Source organism: Phyllostomus discolor, chromosome 8 (assembly GCF_004126475.2).
Source record: "Phyllostomus discolor isolate MPI-MPIP mPhyDis1 chromosome 8, mPhyDis1.pri.v3, whole genome shotgun sequence".
NCBI classification, from domain to species: domain Eukaryota; kingdom Metazoa; phylum Chordata; class Mammalia; order Chiroptera; family Phyllostomidae; genus Phyllostomus; species Phyllostomus discolor.
This window is the reverse complement of record NC_040910.2, coordinates 58,530,205-58,547,023: the sequence shown is the minus strand read 5'-3', so window position 1 is coordinate 58,547,023 and position 16,819 is coordinate 58,530,205. Positions and strand designations below refer to the sequence as shown.

The window sequence follows — 16,819 nt, the reverse complement described above, 5'->3', positions numbered from 1 at the left end:
GAGATGTCAGAACACAAGACAAAGTCAGGAATCAAGTACAAAGGAGAATGCCAGTCAGGAGACCAACAGAAAGCAAGGGGGGCTCTCTCAGCAGCAGAGACACAGAGACAGGAAGCAGCAGTGACGGGGATGAACTGCAGAGAGACCAGATGGACAGAGCCGGGTGAATCCCCTGCACACCACCCCACCCCCATCCACACACACACACACACAGACACTGAGAGGGCAAAGGCCAAGAGAGAGGGAGTTGGATAGGGTCCGGAGCCTCCCCACCCCTGAGCAAGATGAAAACCATGGGCACCCAGTGCTGCTGGGGGCTCACCGTGGACCCTGACAATGGAGCTGCTCCAGACACCCCCAGCTTCACACTTGTAGCGCCCACTGTCCTGCAGGGTGATGTCAGTGATGACCAGCTGGGCATGGTGGCCCTCACGGCTCAGCTGGCACCGAGCTGATGCCCGCAGGGCTTTCCCATCCTTGGTCCAGTGCACAGGGTTGTCTGGGACAGTGGTCTCACAGACCAGGGTCAGATCCTCCCCCTCCATGACTGTGGCATCCTTGAGCTCCTGGGAGAAGACACTTGGCTTCTCTGGGGATAAAGAAGGGAGGACAGGGCACTTGTAGGCTCTGCAGAAGAAGCTCCAGATGTCACTGCAGACCAGGTGACACCCCAGGTCAGTGCCCATCTGTCCACCTCAGGGTGGGGACACAGACAAGGAAGGCTCTGAGTGGTTTTCCACATCACGGGGGCATAGCCAGGCCTATGCCATGCTGACCATGGAATCACATCTGCATACCCTGCACAATAAGTCATCCTTAAACCACCACACCCAGCCACCCAAGTCCACCCTGGGATCCAAGGCCCAGCCCGCAGCACCTTCTCTGTGAGCCCCAGGATCACACTGTGTCCAGAGCCACATGAACTGGTCCCTACCAGAGTACTAGTCACACAGCCCACCTGTGACTCGCAGTGTGGCTGAGGACCGCTGGTCGCCTGCTTCAAAGTGGACAGTGCCCGAGTCCTTGAGCGCAAGCTGCCGCAGGGTGAGCACATGGCAGCCACCTGACTGGACCTCAATCTCATTGAGCTCATTGGCATGTAGGGGTGTCTTGTCCAGGAACCAGTGGACAGGCCCGTAGTCAGCAGGGGAGATGCGGCAGTTGAAAGTGGCTGAGGAGCCCTCCTGTACTTCAGCATCCACAAGCTCCTCCACGATGAGCACTCTCTGACCTGGTGGGCAGGGTGGGTACATCAGGACCACATTGAGAGAAATGGGATGTTCCCCTAGACCTTGTGTGGGCTCAGGGTCACAGTGAGCTGGTGACTATTTCAGGATCACAAAACTAAGGAAACAGTAAGAGTCAGAGCTGAACTGACAAAGTATTTGTTTTAAGTCCATGGAGGAGCCCCAGCCCTCTCAGTCCTTCTACAGAGCATAAAGAGTGACCCACAATGGCCCCTCCACAAGTTGTGCTTCCAGCTTGTCCATGCCAGTGCCCCCATCCCCAGAAGACAATGATGAGCCTCACCCTGCCTGCCAGACACAAACTGTTCTTCAAACCTGGGTACCTTCATGTGCAGAGGTGGTACATCTGCATGCAAATATACACAGAGCACATGCAAAGGGGCTCAGGCACATACTAGCACATAGGAAGGGCTCCAGAAACACACATGCAGTAATAAATGGAGGCTGCTGATTCATTCAAACAAGGTCCAAGTGGGAGGACCACAGAGACAAGACCACCCAAGGCAACCTCTCTAAGAGATGGGGAAACCAAAGCTGGGCTTATCCAGGGCCCCTGAGTCTGCTTTAAACAAGGCTTACACAGGTCACATCACAGGCCATGAAATCTGTGCAACGGGCCACCCTCACCTTGCACCAGGAGCCGTGCCTGGGACTTTGCCTGGCCAATGTCACAAGTGTAGGTGTCGTTGTCTGCCTCCTCCAGGGCACTGATGGTGAGTCTCAAAGTTACACCCTCCTGGCTGGGTGCATGCTTCTCTGAGGCATGCAGCTCAGAGAGACCCTTGCGCCAGGTCACTGTGGCTGCAGGGCGCTCTGTCTTGCAGGTGAACACAGCCATGCCTTTTTCCTCCACCCGCAGATCCACCAGCTCCTCCGTGAACCAGTTTGCCATTTCTGGTGGAAGAGATAAGAAGGGGTGAGGGTAAAGCCTGAAACCCCACTGTGCCCCTTGGGACATGAGCAATTCACCCCCCAGCCTGCCCACGCAACCTCAGGGACTGAGTGGAGCCCCTTCCCTCTGGACCACCTCCCTTTCCACCTGGGACAGCATGGCGGAGGCCCTGAGGAAGTGGGCCCATGCCATGCTGGGGAAGAGAGGCCATGGGGGCTGCTTCAGAGTCTCTCGTGGGATTACCTTCCACGCGGAGGCTAGCCGTGCTCTTAGAAACCTCTGTCTCACACGTGTACTCTCCAGAATCCTTGATCGAGGCTGTGCGAACCACCAGCACAGCCCGAGTACCCTCGCTGAGCAGGTCATACTTCTGACTCTTGCGAATGGGTTTCCCTTCCTTCAGCCAGCGCACCGGGGCTCCCGCCCGTGACAGCTCACAACTCAGTATTGCATCCTCCCCTGGCACGGCCCGCTGATCCTCCAGAGGTTTTGTTATGTCTGCTGGTTTTTCTGAAGGGGGCAGAGGCAGCCTGTGAAGCACAGCCACGGCCATGCCAGAGGCAATGGCAGAGCTGGCCCTTGGAAACCTTCAGGCTCTGGGGGCCGAGACCACAGACATACAGCCTGAAACTCTAGGACCTCAGACCCAGGAGCCACAGAGCCTTGGAATGCCAGGACCCCCACTGTCACAAGCGAGGAGGCTTTGAGTGGGAGATGTGAGAGCACAGATGCTTTCAGCATCGTTTAGAGCCCAAGACTTAGAGTGTGGCAGTGGCTGGTGCCAGCTGTGAACCAAGCTTCATTGATCTACACCAGTGTTTATGCTGGGAGCATGAGCTCAGTGATTTCACTGGCTTGGTGACCATGTGCCCTGGAGCTACCACAGTAGTCGGACCACAGGTGGGAGACAAAAAACCCTGAGTCCCTCGACAATTGGAAATAGCAAGCATTCCAACAGGAGCCTCTGGGTCCCCACCAGTGGCTGAGGGAGACAGTCCCCAGAGACACACCCTGGCAGGCTACCCAGCCCGAGACCCTGCTGCAGGCTGCTTGGGGAGAGCCCAAGTTCAGTACACAGAGACGCCCTGTCTGCCCTGGATGCATGTGCTCACCTCTGACGATGAGTGAGGCCCTGGAGGTGAGGCCCCGCATGGAGAAGACCACCTCCCCGGCGTCACCCAGCACCACTTCTTGCACAGTCAGGGTGAACTTTCGGCCCTGGCGCGTAGCCTGGAAGCGGCCAGAGCCACCCACTGTCTTTCCGCCGACTGTCCACACGGCAGTGTCACCTGTATCTTCATGGGACAGGATGCACTCAAAGCTGCAGCGCTCACCTTCTAGCACCTCCACCGTCTTCAGCCTCTTGGTGATACCCACGTGCAGGTCTGTGAACCATGGAAGGCAGCTGTCACACTGGCTGGGCCCTGGATGCCTGCCTCTCAAGACCAACACCATCGAGCCCCAAAGTGTTCCAGAGGCTCAAATACTTGCCCTCCACAGCCCCCCAGCAAATGCCCCCTGGGCCTCCAGCTGGCCACACCCTGGTGTTTGGATGACCAAGAGCTGTGAGTACCAACCAGAGTGGCCACCTTCCTCTCTGCTACAGAACAAGGGGCAGAGAAAAAAGCATCAGGGGTTTTCACTAGCTCACATGCTCTGGAAGAGAAAGGGCAGCCATCTCAAGTGAAGGGGCCACCTAGCTCTGGTATAAACTCACTGCACCCCTCACCTTTCCTGTCTCATCTCAAACCCACCAGACATCAGGGACCCACGATGAGTTCATAGAGAACAGTCCTATCATGCATAGATAGCATGGTAAGATAGCAACCACCTGGTTGGGGAACAAGACCCAGGCTGTGGCTGTGGCTGTGGACTGGAAGTCCTTCCCAGGCATCTTCCTCCTGACACTGTGGTCTCTCTCCCTCCCCACCTCCAAGAGGCTCCCTTGATGGGCCTCACGCACACATATCCCCTGGTACACAGTGGATGTCTCCAGGCCCTGTTGGAACCTGAGTACTGTGTGACTCCATCAGGCAGAGCCTGCCCAGTCTCCCATGCTTCACTCCACTAAGGTCCTCCCACTAACCTGCCTGCTGCACCTGGACCTCCTAAAGACCAAGACAAGCCCACTCTTCCCAGAGCCTGCCTGACCTCTCCTGGCTCACCAGAGCAGCCCAGCAGCCTTGGTTTAGGAGTGGGTGGGGCCTCAGGAGGTGGTACCCTGAGCCAGAACCCAGCCACGCCCCCACGCACCCTGCACGTTGACCTGCGCCCGGGTCTCCTCAGTGCCTAGGTGACAGGTGTACAGGCCTGCGTCGTCCTTACTCAGGTCGTGCACCACTAGACCACGTGTGCCCGCTGTTTGCAGAAAGTCATACTTGTCGCTGGGACCCAGCTCTACGCCATCCTTGCGCCACACCACGCAGGCGTGGGGGTCAGAGACCTCACACTGTAGGGCCAGAGAGCCCCGCTCCTCCGCAAACACATCATCCAGTGCCTTCAGGAACACCACTGGCTTCACTGCAGGACAGGGTGTGATCAGGTGAGCAAAGGAGCTGCCACCTTTGCCACTGGGGACCCCTAGGGGAACCCCCACAGATCCCGCAGGGACCCTCACCTCTGACCTCCAGGTGAGCAGAGGCCGTCACCTTGGGGGAAGAGGCGCACACCATTCCCGCATCCGACTGTCTGACCCGTTTCAGTACCAGCGTGTGGCGGTGGCCCTTGTGGGTGATTTCATGGAAGCTGTCATTGTAGAGGGGCATCCCATTGAGCGACCACTCCACCTCTTCATCCTCATGGGAAAGCTCCAACGAGAAACAGGCGCGACCCTCCTCTGTGGCCTCTGTGTCCTCCAGTGGCTGCGTCACTATCACCTCCCGAGCTGCCAAGAGCATACGGGAAGGCTCAGCTTATGCCACCACCACCTGCCCCAGGGCTCTCAAGGTGGCCCTGTACCCCTGCCACGCACCTTCCACGGTGACTTGGGCGCTGCTCTGGGCATTGCCAGCCTGGCACCGGTAGATGCCAGCATCGGCGGGCGTGAGCCGCAGGACACGCAGCTCCGCCATGTGACCCTCCAGACTCATTTTGAACTTATCAGACGGTGCCAGGGGTGTGTCCTCCTTGTACCACTGCACAGCCTTGGGCGGCGGCTTGAAGTCGCAGGACAGGACCACCGACTGCAGCTCATGTCCAGTCTTAGGCTCCAGCGGCCGTGTAAGCACCACAGGGATGTCTGAGCAGGAGGAGAGAGTATAGCACTGCGGGGAGGGCTGGGCCGAGGAGGGGAGGAAGCCCCAGAAACCATGATCGGCTGCCCTGGTCCAGCACCTCATCTGCAGGAGTCCCTCCTTCTGCTCACAGGCTGCACAGCTCACCTGAGACAACCAGGTGGGCAGTGGAGCGAGACTTGCCGATGGTGAAGTGCACTGGCCCAGTCATGGTAGAGCAGGTGCGCCGCAGCGTCAGCCGGTGCACTGTGCCTTCCTGCTCCATGCTCACGTCCGCCCCAGCCTGCAGCACCGTCTTCCCCAGCAGCCACTTAGGCGACCGAACAGATGGTATAGAGGTCTCGCACTCAAACCAGGCAGGGGCGGGCTCCATCACCATCACGTCCTGCAGGCCCCGCAGGATGGTGATGGATTGCTCTGTGGGCGAGGGAAGGGTCACCGCACAGTTCTGCAGGACTGCTGCACCCCCATGCTGTTCCTTCCTGGGGATACACTATCCCCTATACTCTGTGCTCTCACCCTCCCCCACCTCCTGCCCCAACGCTCCCCAGTTGGCCTGCCTGCCTCCAAGTATCAGGGTCAATGACAAGGCCCTAGCCCATCCCCAGGCACAGGAGATAGCTGTTGCCTCACCCCTGGGCCCTGCCTCACCTTCCACAAAGAACTGGGCGCTGGTCTTCACATCGCCAGCATCGCATGTATAAGTGTCCTCATCCTCGGGCTGCACATCATTGATGACTAGCTTGCGGTAGAGGCCATCACTGACCATCTCATACTTGGGTCCAGGCCACAGTTCCATGCCACCCTTGAACCACCGCACTTGGGCGCTGGCCCGTGACATCTGGCACTCAAGTATGCCTCGGTGCTTCTCCATGGCAATCTTGTCCCGAAGTGGGCGCAGGATGGACACTGGCAGCTCTGTGGGTGAGGCCAAGAGGGGTCAGGGTGGGCATTCAGCCACCTCAGCCCCCTGGGACTAGGTGCTCTGTCTATGCAGCTCCCATCCAGCCAGGTTAAGCCAAGTGTCATGCTCAGGGCTGAGATCCTCTGTACAATTGACCACAAAGCACCTTCACCCCTTGTGCCCCTTGTTGTACCCCCTTGCTGCCCCCACATCTGCCCCACCCTGGCCTGCACATCACTGCATCCCAGGTGGTCGCCTTGCCTGTCCTCAGGCCCCCTCCTCCCTTGTGCCTGGTCTCCACTCCCTCTTGTCATCAAGGCCATCAGCCTGGCACCTTGCTTTTCAGCACCTGCCAAAGTCCCAGGAGGAAGAATTTCCCGGTACCCTCACTTTAAACAAAGGTGGGCTGCCTCCCCAGAGCCCTGTCTCCCTGCAGTGGAGGCAACACCCTCTTTCGCTCTTCCTGGGTCACCCATCCTGCCAGGCAAACATTGGAACAGCTGGCTCAGCACATGCGTGTTCTCATTTGGTGTCCAGTCTATGCCCTCCCCTGAGGCCCCTCACCTCTTACTCGGAGCTGGGCTCGAGATTCTGCATTTTCGGCCACAAATCGGATTTCTCCTGCATCTTCCACCAGAACCCTCCGGTAGATGAGTGTGTATATCCTCCCTGGGGACACAGACCACTCAGCACCCGGGGAGGTGCCTGGGGGATAGGGAGAGGCCCTCCCACAGCCACTCGCTGCCCTCACACCTTCCTGGCGGATGCGCACGTTGTCACTGGGCCGAAGCTTACTGCCCTTCCGGAACCACTGGGTTAGCACCTCATCATGGGAGACCTCGCAAGAAAAGGTGGCACTCTCCTTCTCTGTCACCTCCACATCCTCCAAGGGCCTCAGGATCTGGACATTGCGGCCTGAGGCATGGAGGGAGACCGTGCCACACTCTGAGACACAGAGCTGCCCACCCCCACCCCTAGTTTGCTGAGTATAGGAGGGGGTCAAGACCAGAGGGCAAGTACCCTGATGGGGGACACTGAGGACCAGGAGGTCTTTGCACCTATCCCTGTTCTCCCACTCTGCCCAGCCCTCACCTTGCACCTTCAGAGAGGCCAAGGTCTGAGCCTCGTGGGCATCACACACATACACGCCCTGGTCCCCAAAGGCACACTGGTAAATGATGAGTGTCCGGCAGGTGCCCTGGGCTGCCATGCCCACTGTCTTGCCAGCCTGCAGCTCCACACCATCCTGTAGGGTACAAGGCCAGGTCAGGCACTGGGGATGCCTACCCAACAGTCCTACTCCTGCCCACCCATGGGGAGGAGTGGGATGGAGCAGAAGGGTCCACGGACAAAGGTACCTTCAGCCAGCGCACATCCACATTGGAACGGGACAGCTCACACTCCAGGGTCACTTTGTCCTTTTCTGTGGCCACCACATCTTTCAGTGGGCGGCTGAACCTCACAGGCAGCTCTGGGGAAGCAGGAGAAGGAGATGAGAGGCAGGTCCTGGAGGAGCCCTGGGTAGGGGTGAGGGGGCTGAGCTGGACCAAATCACTCAGCTGGTTCTAGGAATGAATGTCCCTCTCACCCCCAGGATTCCACCTCCCTGTCCCTGCCTATCTCCTGGGCCACCTTGGGGACAGGGATGAACATGCTCTCGAGCAGGTGCCTCCCTGTTCCCCACGCACCAGTTACCACAAGCTGAGCAGATGTGTGCACTCCCTCAGCTTTGAAGGCGATGAGACCACCATCCTGTGGCCGCAGCTCAGACAGTGTGAGTGTATGGATAGGGCCTTGCACTGCCAGGTGGCACAAGGGCCCTGGCTGTAGCCGAAGACCATCACGCATCCAGCTGCCCTCCACTTTGGCATGTGACAGCTCCACCTCCATGATAGCCGAGCCCTGCTCCTGTACCTCCACTGCTTGCAGGCCCCGCAGGAGCCGGACCTGGCGCACTGGAGGACAAACACGGCACAGGTGTGCTGCTGCACCAGGACCCTGACCCTCAGGCCAGCCCTCCTGACCTCCCCAGGGGCCTCAACTCAGCATGTTGTGCCCTAGAAGGGAAGGCCCACTTCCACCCACCACAGGAGGATAACTGCTTTCCATGGAAGGTCCACCTTGCCACCATCCCTGCAACCCCTCTCCTAGCATGCCTCTCCAAGTTGGTAGTCCACCCCCACCCTCCCTTTCCATCCCCTTCCCAGGGAATGTCTCCAGTGGGAAACTCTGCTCCTCTCATGCCCCCCTCCCCTCCCTCCTCCATCCTGGGTGCTGGCCCCCAGGCACAGCTGCCCTGCAGCTCACTTTCCACTGTGAGTTTAGCCTGCGTCTTGTCATCTGGTGTCTCACAGCCATAGAAGCCCCGGTCAGCAAAATCCACGCTGTGGAGGACCAGGGAGTGACTCGTGCCCTCTGTGTGAATCTCCACCTTCTTGCCTGGGGCTAGGACCATGGCATTGCGTGTCCACTTGACCTCTGGCCAAGGCCTGGTCAGCTCCACCACCATGGTCACGGAACCCCACTCCTCCACTGTCTGTGGCTCCAGCTTCTTCTTGAACAGCACAGGAGCCTCTGTGGCCAGGAAAAGGGCAGTCACACAGCGACTGCCACTCAGGGAGGCCAGGCACAGAGGGTTCCTGTTCACCCCAACCCCCAGCAGGCAGAAAGGGGCCCTGCCACACTCGGACTTGAGGCCAGACGAGGCCTTAGTCATACTCAGGGCCCAGCTGCACATTTGCACAGGTATGCTTTTATGGGAGGGCATGGAGACTAAGGAGGCTTCTCCTTCCCCAACCCACTCACACCTTTTGCCCTCCTGCTCTGAAAACCCTGCCATGACCCACTGTCTGGAGCTCCTAAATGTGGCCAGTGGCCAGCAGCCTTGGGACACAGGGAGCTGGTGAAACAGGTGGACTCTGAGCCCCCAGGCCCTCAGTGTCAGCACCTCTGCTCCACTAAGACCCTGGGAGTACATACGGGAAGGAAGAGAAACATGCTGGATTGCACCTCCCAGTCCCAGGCTGTGCCACGACCTCCCCAGAGAGTGTATCTGCCTACACTACTCTTACTCGAAAACCTGCAATGGCATACCTTCAGGTGACACCTGGCTCATGCCAGCACAATCTGGCTTCAGCGAGCAAAGTATATCCTCATCTCCTGTCTCTGCTTGCACTGGCTGCCAATTACACTCCCCCCTACCTCAACACTTATGGGGCTCAGTGTGGGACCCCACTCTCAGACCAGGTCACTTTGCAACAATTTACTTTCTACCCTTCAGAGGAGGTGTCCACTCCACTCCAGTCTTCTCTTTGCAGCCAGGAAACTCCATGTCCCCTGAGATCAGCCAGAGGACCTGGGTGCCAGCGAGCCTCAAGGTGCCAGCCAGGAATCAGCTCACCCAGGAGGTGCCCAACTCCCTGTCACCCCCACCCCCACCACCAACACACACACTCACCTCGGACCCGCAGGACAGCTGAGGATCTAACACCCTCAGCCTCTGCGGTGATTTCACCTGCGTCCTCCAGGGCCAGACCAGAGATGGTCAAGCTGTGGCTGGCGCCACTCTGCGATATGAGAAACTTCTCGCTGGGCTGCAGCTGGGTGTCATCCCGGAACCACATGACGGCTGCGTCACTGGGGGTCACCACACACTGGAAGGTGGCCTCTCGGCCCTCCTCTGCGACCACAGCGCTGAGCCCGGATGTGAACTTGACCTCACGGGGGACTATGGGCAGGAGCTCCATTTGAGAGGCTGGCAGGAAGGGCAAAGCCCCACCAGAAGACACCGTGGAAGGGCACCTCCTCCATGAAGCCACCCGGGGAAGCTGAGCTACCCGCCCCAGTCTGCACCCACTGCGGCTGCGTACCACAGACTGTGAGCTGGGCGCTGGTCCGGTCGTCACGGCTCTCGCACACATATTCGCCCGCATCCTCCACCCTGAGGGCTGACACAGTGAGCGAGCGCAGGGGCCCCACAGCTGCCATCTGGAAGTGCTTGCCTGCCCGGAGCTGCACGCTTCCACAGCGCCATAGCACCTCGGCCTGCTCCGGTCTCAGCTCACAGGTCAGTGTCACTGTGCCACCCAGTTCGCCACACACAGGCTCCAGGGGCCGGCAGAACTTGGCGGCCACCTCTGTGGAAGGCGAAAGACATCAGCTGGGAGGGGCATGGGCACTGGGGACCATCTCTGCGCCTTGGGGTCATGCTCCCTGAGCCCCACCTGGATCCACACTGGACACTGCCTGCACGCCCTCCCACAAGACCCCAGCAGACACAGGTTTTCAGAGGACTGCGCGTGCGGATGGCTGACCTTCCACCTGCACTGGGAAGTCCTGCCCCTCAGCTCCCACGCGGCAGCTGTAGATCGCGCTGTCCAGAGTCTGTGCGCTGCGCACAGTCAGGGTGTGCGTGTCCCCCAGGCTGGCCATCTCATGCCGCTTGCTGCGTCGAATCTCCACACCGTCCTTGAGCCAAGTCACCACAGCCACAGAGGGTGTGGCCAGCTTGGCAGTCAGGATAATATCCTCGTGTTCCCTGACCACCAGAGGCTCCCTGCAGCCTGGTCTCTCCAGGGCAGGGGGCTCAGGCTCTGGCTCTGGGGCACAGGAGGCAAGGAAAGGAGGATCAGTCAGCTCAAGCGGGGACCCTGCATCCCTGACCTGGGCCCTGCTGCTCTCAGGCCATAAAGTGAAGGCCTAAAATGGAGCTGTCCCAAGTTCCAACTGCTCTTCAATGTTCTGTTTGTCCAACCCTTGGCTGCTGCTTCCACTGAACAGGCCCAAACATGAACGCAGCAGGGCCCCACACCACCTGGTGGCCACCATCAGGTTCCCAGGAGCCATGAGGAGTGGCCAGGAAGAGCGAGCTGCAGGCAACCACAGGCCTGGGGCCCACAAGCTCTGTCCAACCAAGAATCTAGAGGCCAGATGCCTGCCCTTCAGGGCTCCATGGGCCCATCAGCAGATACTGCAGGGACAGTAGGGTCAGCCTGGTGACTGAACTGACATTTCAGAAGGACAGCAGGGAGCAGAGCAAGGAAAGGAGCTGGAGAGGGCAGATTGGGTTCAGAACCCTGGGGACAAAGGCTGAGAGGTGTGAAACAGACTGAGTGCTTCAGGCAGCTAAGCACAGTGGGGGAAGGAGGTACAAAGCAGAAAAAAAGGGAGAGGGTGAAAGCATCAGCATGGGGCCCAAGAGGGTGGATCCCTGTAAAAGATTATCTTGGTGAGCAACTAAAAACCATGCTGCCTGTGCAGTGGGGAACAGGTGGGCAAAGGACACAGCTGGAGATGGTACAGTGTTGGCCAGCTCAGGACAGATGCCTGAAGCAAGACTGAAAGGTGCTATCATCAGCTGGGGAGGTGTAAGGAACAGGCGGTGCACCAACAGGACTAGGACCAGGCCAGGGTCATGCGTCTGAGCACTAGCTGGGTGGCTTTAGAAACAGCTGGAAAGTGAGAACCCAAAGACCAGAGACAAATACCTGAGCTCTATTGGGGACAAAGCCATCCAAAGCCATAGGCCCCTCTAGTGAGGTTTCCCAAGGCAAGGCTGGGTTCCACAACTGCTCAGGTGCACATAAACCAGGAATACTGCCTGCTCCAGGCAATAGACAGAGAATGGGCATTTCCATAGACCTCAGCCCTTAAGCAGCCCACAGAAGCCTCCGGGAAAGGTTCTATGCTGGTAAAGGTAGGAATACAGCAAACAGAGCAGAAATGTGGGGAAAAGATGCCCAAAAAATGCTAGACTAGGGTCTATAGCCACCACTGTAAGACCCAAGAGCTCAGTACACAGTAGAGACCTGGGATGGGCTATGTCAATGGACTCAGTGAGGGGCAACCATGACTGCAGAGCAAGCATAACCCTCTCAGGACAATGCCCATCACTTGATTCAACAAACACTTGTCCGCTCACCCTAGGCTGGAACCAACCTGTGAAATCCAGGCTGAAGGTGACCCTCTGGCCCGCAGCCTCGCAGCTGTACTCCCCGCCGTCCGCCTTCCCTGCCTGCGGCAGCACCAGCCGCCGGGTGCAGCCCGTGGCCTCCACGCGCACTTTCGAGCTCCCACTCAGCTTCTTGCCGTCCTTGTACCACGTCACCTGCGTCTGGGCCTGGGCCACCTCGCAGCTCAGCGTGGCGATGGCCCCCGCCTCGGCCTGCACCTGATTGTGGGCCGGCTGCTCCTTGGCAAACACCACCGTGGGCTCTGGGGGCAGGGAGGGGGCATACAATTAATGACATAATGCTGGTACCAGACTATGTCACTGGCACCAATGTCTCATAGTTCAGTCAACATTCTCCTTGGAGCCATGTGCCAGGTGGGGTCTTAGTGTTTGATGGGTGTTAGACTTGTGTTTACACACATATGTCTCCTATCACAGAACCTCAAGTGTAGATCTGCAGAATGTCCTGACTAGGAGCAATTCCTTGGGCTGGAGGAAGGCATCCAAGGCAGTTCCCATACCTGTTACTGCCTGGTCATTGTCTTTCCCAAGTGGCTGTCAGCTCCTATGGCAGGTGCGCTGAGTCACCCTTGCATGCACAGAGCCTGGCATGTGGCATGTCATCCACAAACTTACCTACATTTTCCTAAGTATACCTCACATGTAAGCACACTAATTCATCTGTACAGCCTAAGGAAGTGTAAACATACTTACCCCCATGCACCCAAACATATCACAGACAGAACATTTGCAGCTTCACATCCACTGGTGACCACTCCCAAAAGGAAGCACCATTCTGGCCTCTGTCACCAATAACCACTTTGACCTGTTCTTTGCTTCCACATGAATGAATCATATTCAGTGTCCCGTGGGCCTGCTTTCTTCCACTCAACATACTGTCTGGGAGCTCCATCATGCTGTTCCATGGAGTGGTATTCTCTTCTCTTGTAATGATGGGTTCTGTTGTATCACACCCTTGTTTATTTTTCCTTTTCCTTGTCTGGTTCATTTGGATTGTTTTCAATGGGGGGATACAAGGAGTAAACTGCTGTGAATACTCACATGGGCAGGCTCACATGGGCAGGGACATAGGTAGGCCAGTATTCGGGCTTTAACACATATTTTCAAAGAATTTCCAGTATGGTTGTGCTAACTTATACTTCCACCAAAAGTGTTTGAGAGTTCCAGTTGTACATCTTTCCCAATACTGGATATCATCAATTTTTCAGTTGAATATGTTCTACTAAACCCAAATGAATACACATAGGATCTCAGAGGGTTCATGCTTTGGTTCAATCATTCATTCACTCATCTATTTGATCACTGATCCAGCTAAAGTCAATGGATGGCCACAGTGTGCAGGCACTATGGTGGGGGGATGTTCTGGTGACCAGCACAGTCTCTGTTTCCACAGAGCCAGCCTTCTAATGGAACAAGAGAGACAACCACACATAAACCATGACAATAATGACATAGTGCTATGCTGAGTTCTGTGATGAAGTAAAACAGGTGACAGGTTTGAGAGAAGGGTCAGAATGGTGACATATGTGATTGTCAGAGAACATCTTCTAAGGAGTGACATTTAGGTGGACTGCTCATTGATAAAAGGGAGGGCAAATAACATTGATAACCCTGGTCAAAACTGGAATGGAGCCTCGAGTCAACACGACAGCGAAGGGACTAATGTTCTTAGTCATCCTCTCCCTGCCCAGCAAAGGAAAGAGTGGTCCACTTTATGTAATAAGATAACAGCATCCATGTTAACATGTTTTCTCACAGGTTATGTGGCAGTTGGTTGAAAATTCTCTGGCATGCCAAGGAGAGTTGAAAAAAAAAAGGATGCAATATCAGATGATGGTTTTTATGGTTATCAGAACATGATACAGCCATGACTAATATTTTTAAAAAGTGAAAGAAAATGCATCAATATGAAAATTTTATCATGGAGTCTAGAATATATAAGAAATTAGTTAAATGAAAATTACAGAACTGTAAAATAAAATAACCAAAACACACTATAAATGGGTTTGACAGCTGATCAGATACAGCAGAGCAGAAGGTAGTAAATTAGAAGACAGGCTAAAAGAAAATATCTGTAATAGAGCTGAGAGAATAAAATAATTAAAAGGAAAAGAGAAGGAGAGATGCATGTGAGGTATGTGATAACCTATATTATACATCTGATGGAGGACATAAATCCACAGACTCAAGATGCTCTACTGCCCACGTATGAGTACAAAGAAAACTACACCTGCTAAAAGTAAAACTGCTTAAAATCAAAATTAAAAACCATATCTTAAAAGCAACAGGATAAAAAACAATAACTGTAACTCTTGAAGGGACATAATAGACTTGAAAACTGATGTTCAAAACAAAATGTAGAGATCCAAGATGGTGGCAGAGTAGGTGGAAGTTACATCCACTAACTCATGTGAAGAAACTAGAAATACAACCAAAATACAGACCAATTACCTGATAACCAACTGAACTAGATGAACTGAAGTCTTATAACCAACAATTTACAGAAGAGGACATATTAAGACAGGTAGGAAGGGCAGAAACATAAAGTGAACAGTGCTGCTCCCATGGATGGCAGCTGGGATTCCAGAGGGACTACTCCTGAGGAGTGTTGGATCTCAGTCCCACACTGGGTTACCCAATATAGCACACTGCAGCCAGGAAGAGGCACCTACATGTGGCTGTGAAAATCAGCAGGGATTCTGTCTGCCAGGGAGATACAGTAGTCTGATAGAGACACAGGTGCACTCTTATAAGGTCAGCATGCAAAATCTCATTTGTAGCCACTCAGCCCGGGCTCCAGCAAAGAAGGGAAGAGCAGACAAGTCCCATGTGAGAAGATACTGACTGGGGTGTGGCTATGGGGACAGGCTGAGGGAGAGGCACCAGGCTCCCTGTACTGAGCCCTTTTCCCAAACCACAGATGGTCATCTGTCTTGGGTGAAGAACTCTCCTTCAGCTTGGGGGATGCAACAGCTCCAAACTCTGGACTCCCTGCCACCCCACCCTGCATATCTAACACTGTGCAGTGGAGTCAGCTGCATGGGCCTGGGCTGTGGAGGTCTGAGCAGACTTAGGGGGTGTCAGTGACTAAGTTGTATGGCACAAGGGCAGGGGCTATTCACCCCAACTTTTGGGAGCCTGACCAGGATGGGAGATCCACTAGACCCTCCCTATAGATACTCAATGGTCCCACCCTCCCAACTTTTGACAGCCCTGACCTGCCATGCTCAGGCTTCCCAGGAGTTAATGGCAGAGTCCTGGTCAGTCTGAGTGTGTCAACTCTGGAGCAAACGCTACTCCTCCAGCTTTTACCAAGCTTGACAAGTGCCTCCCCCTGATGGGACATCCACTAACCCCACCATTCTGACATTCAGTGGCCCCAGTCTGCTGCACTGGGATCCCAGCAGAAACTGGGACAGAGTGATGTATTTGGCTTTTGGACAAGAGTCATTTTTCCCTCACATGCCTGACTACTGCAGACCTCCCTTCACAGCCAAATCTTGGTCTGTTTGGGCCTGATAAACTCTGCTGCCCTCTCCCTGACAAATCCCTGAGACTTCATCCAGCCATGAAGGTCTGTGAGCACCTAGCAGGTGGCAGATAGGCTTGGAACACCCTGGAACTTCTGCCAAGTGGCTTGTGATCCAACCTTGGCATCAGGGTTGAGCCTGTATCAATCTGGTGATCACCACTCGCCCCTACCTGGTGACTCACTGAGAACATACCTCATGCAACATGAGTGCCACCACAGGCTCTTTCAGTGACTGAGACTAACAGACATCCAGCAGGTGGAGGCAGATCTCAAGTGCCTTGGGCCTTTTGCTGACCTGTTCCCAGGCTCAGTGCTGGTGGAATCTGGTCTTGGTTCGCAGCTTGGTCCTTCCCACAGACACCCAGGCCCTACTCAGGCATCCACAAACTATGGATAGCTCTATAGCTCCAAACAGGTTGCCCAGGGACTGTCACAGGCAGCATCTGATATTGACCTCACCAGAGTCCTCTCAAGAGGACCCAGAACGAACACATTCAGTGGCGAGATTCAGGCAACATCAAACCAGGATTCAATTACCTTCACAAGCAGCATGTCCAAAGGAAGATCTCAGCAGGCAACAGGCCATGTAGAGGTGAATTTCACCTCATATGGTCAAGGCCTGCACAGCAGCTCGCCCACCATAGTCATGGACAATCCTCAAAGTCAGCCAATGTGAGGGTCAACCCCATGCACAAATGGACCAAAGGCCACCAAGACTCAATTACAAGAAGGCTCACAAATCCACACAAGGGACATTCCTGGAGCACCCAGTTGGTGATCAAGGAGAATGCACTGCTGGGTCCCACAGGATACCTACTATGTTAGGCTACCATACCAAGACTGGGAGACATTGCAGATCTAGCTAATACATACAAACAAACTCAAAGGGGCAGCCAAAATGGGGAGGAAAGAAACATGCTTCAAATGAAAGTACAGGAGAACTCCCCAGAAATAGAGCTAAATGAAACTGAGGCAAGCAATTTACCAAATATAGAGTTCAAAAAAGTGGTTATAAGGATGCTCAAGGAACTTTAGTGAGA

General features: G+C 55.5%; 1 protein-coding gene across 1 annotated transcript in view; it reads right to left on the bottom strand.

Annotated features, from left to right (window-relative positions):
• OBSCN (obscurin, cytoskeletal calmodulin and titin-interacting RhoGEF) overlaps positions 1–10,833 on the bottom strand; it is a 55,438-nt gene extending 44,605 nt beyond the window's left edge. The window contains exons 1-19 of the mRNA XM_036032801.1: positions 10,590–10,833; positions 10,146–10,412; positions 9,734–10,003; positions 8,584–8,850; positions 7,965–8,231; positions 7,635–7,747; positions 7,369–7,522; positions 7,030–7,191; positions 6,841–6,945; positions 6,024–6,290; positions 5,520–5,789; positions 5,111–5,377; positions 4,757–5,023; positions 4,393–4,659; positions 3,252–3,524; positions 2,383–2,649; positions 1,875–2,141; positions 959–1,231; positions 323–589 (exon numbers count right to left, since the gene is read on the bottom strand). Coding sequence (XP_035888694.1) covers positions 323–589; positions 959–1,231; positions 1,875–2,141; positions 2,383–2,649; positions 3,252–3,524; positions 4,393–4,659; positions 4,757–5,023; positions 5,111–5,377; positions 5,520–5,789; positions 6,024–6,290; positions 6,841–6,945; positions 7,030–7,191; positions 7,369–7,522; positions 7,635–7,747; positions 7,965–8,231; positions 8,584–8,850; positions 9,734–10,003; positions 10,146–10,412; positions 10,590–10,707 — 4,408 coding nt within the window. The 5' untranslated portion in view covers positions 10,708–10,833. The remainder of the gene's footprint in view (positions 1–322; positions 590–958; positions 1,232–1,874; positions 2,142–2,382; positions 2,650–3,251; positions 3,525–4,392; positions 4,660–4,756; positions 5,024–5,110; positions 5,378–5,519; positions 5,790–6,023; positions 6,291–6,840; positions 6,946–7,029; positions 7,192–7,368; positions 7,523–7,634; positions 7,748–7,964; positions 8,232–8,583; positions 8,851–9,733; positions 10,004–10,145; positions 10,413–10,589) is intronic.
• Between the last annotated feature and the right edge of the window lie 5,986 nt (positions 10,834–16,819).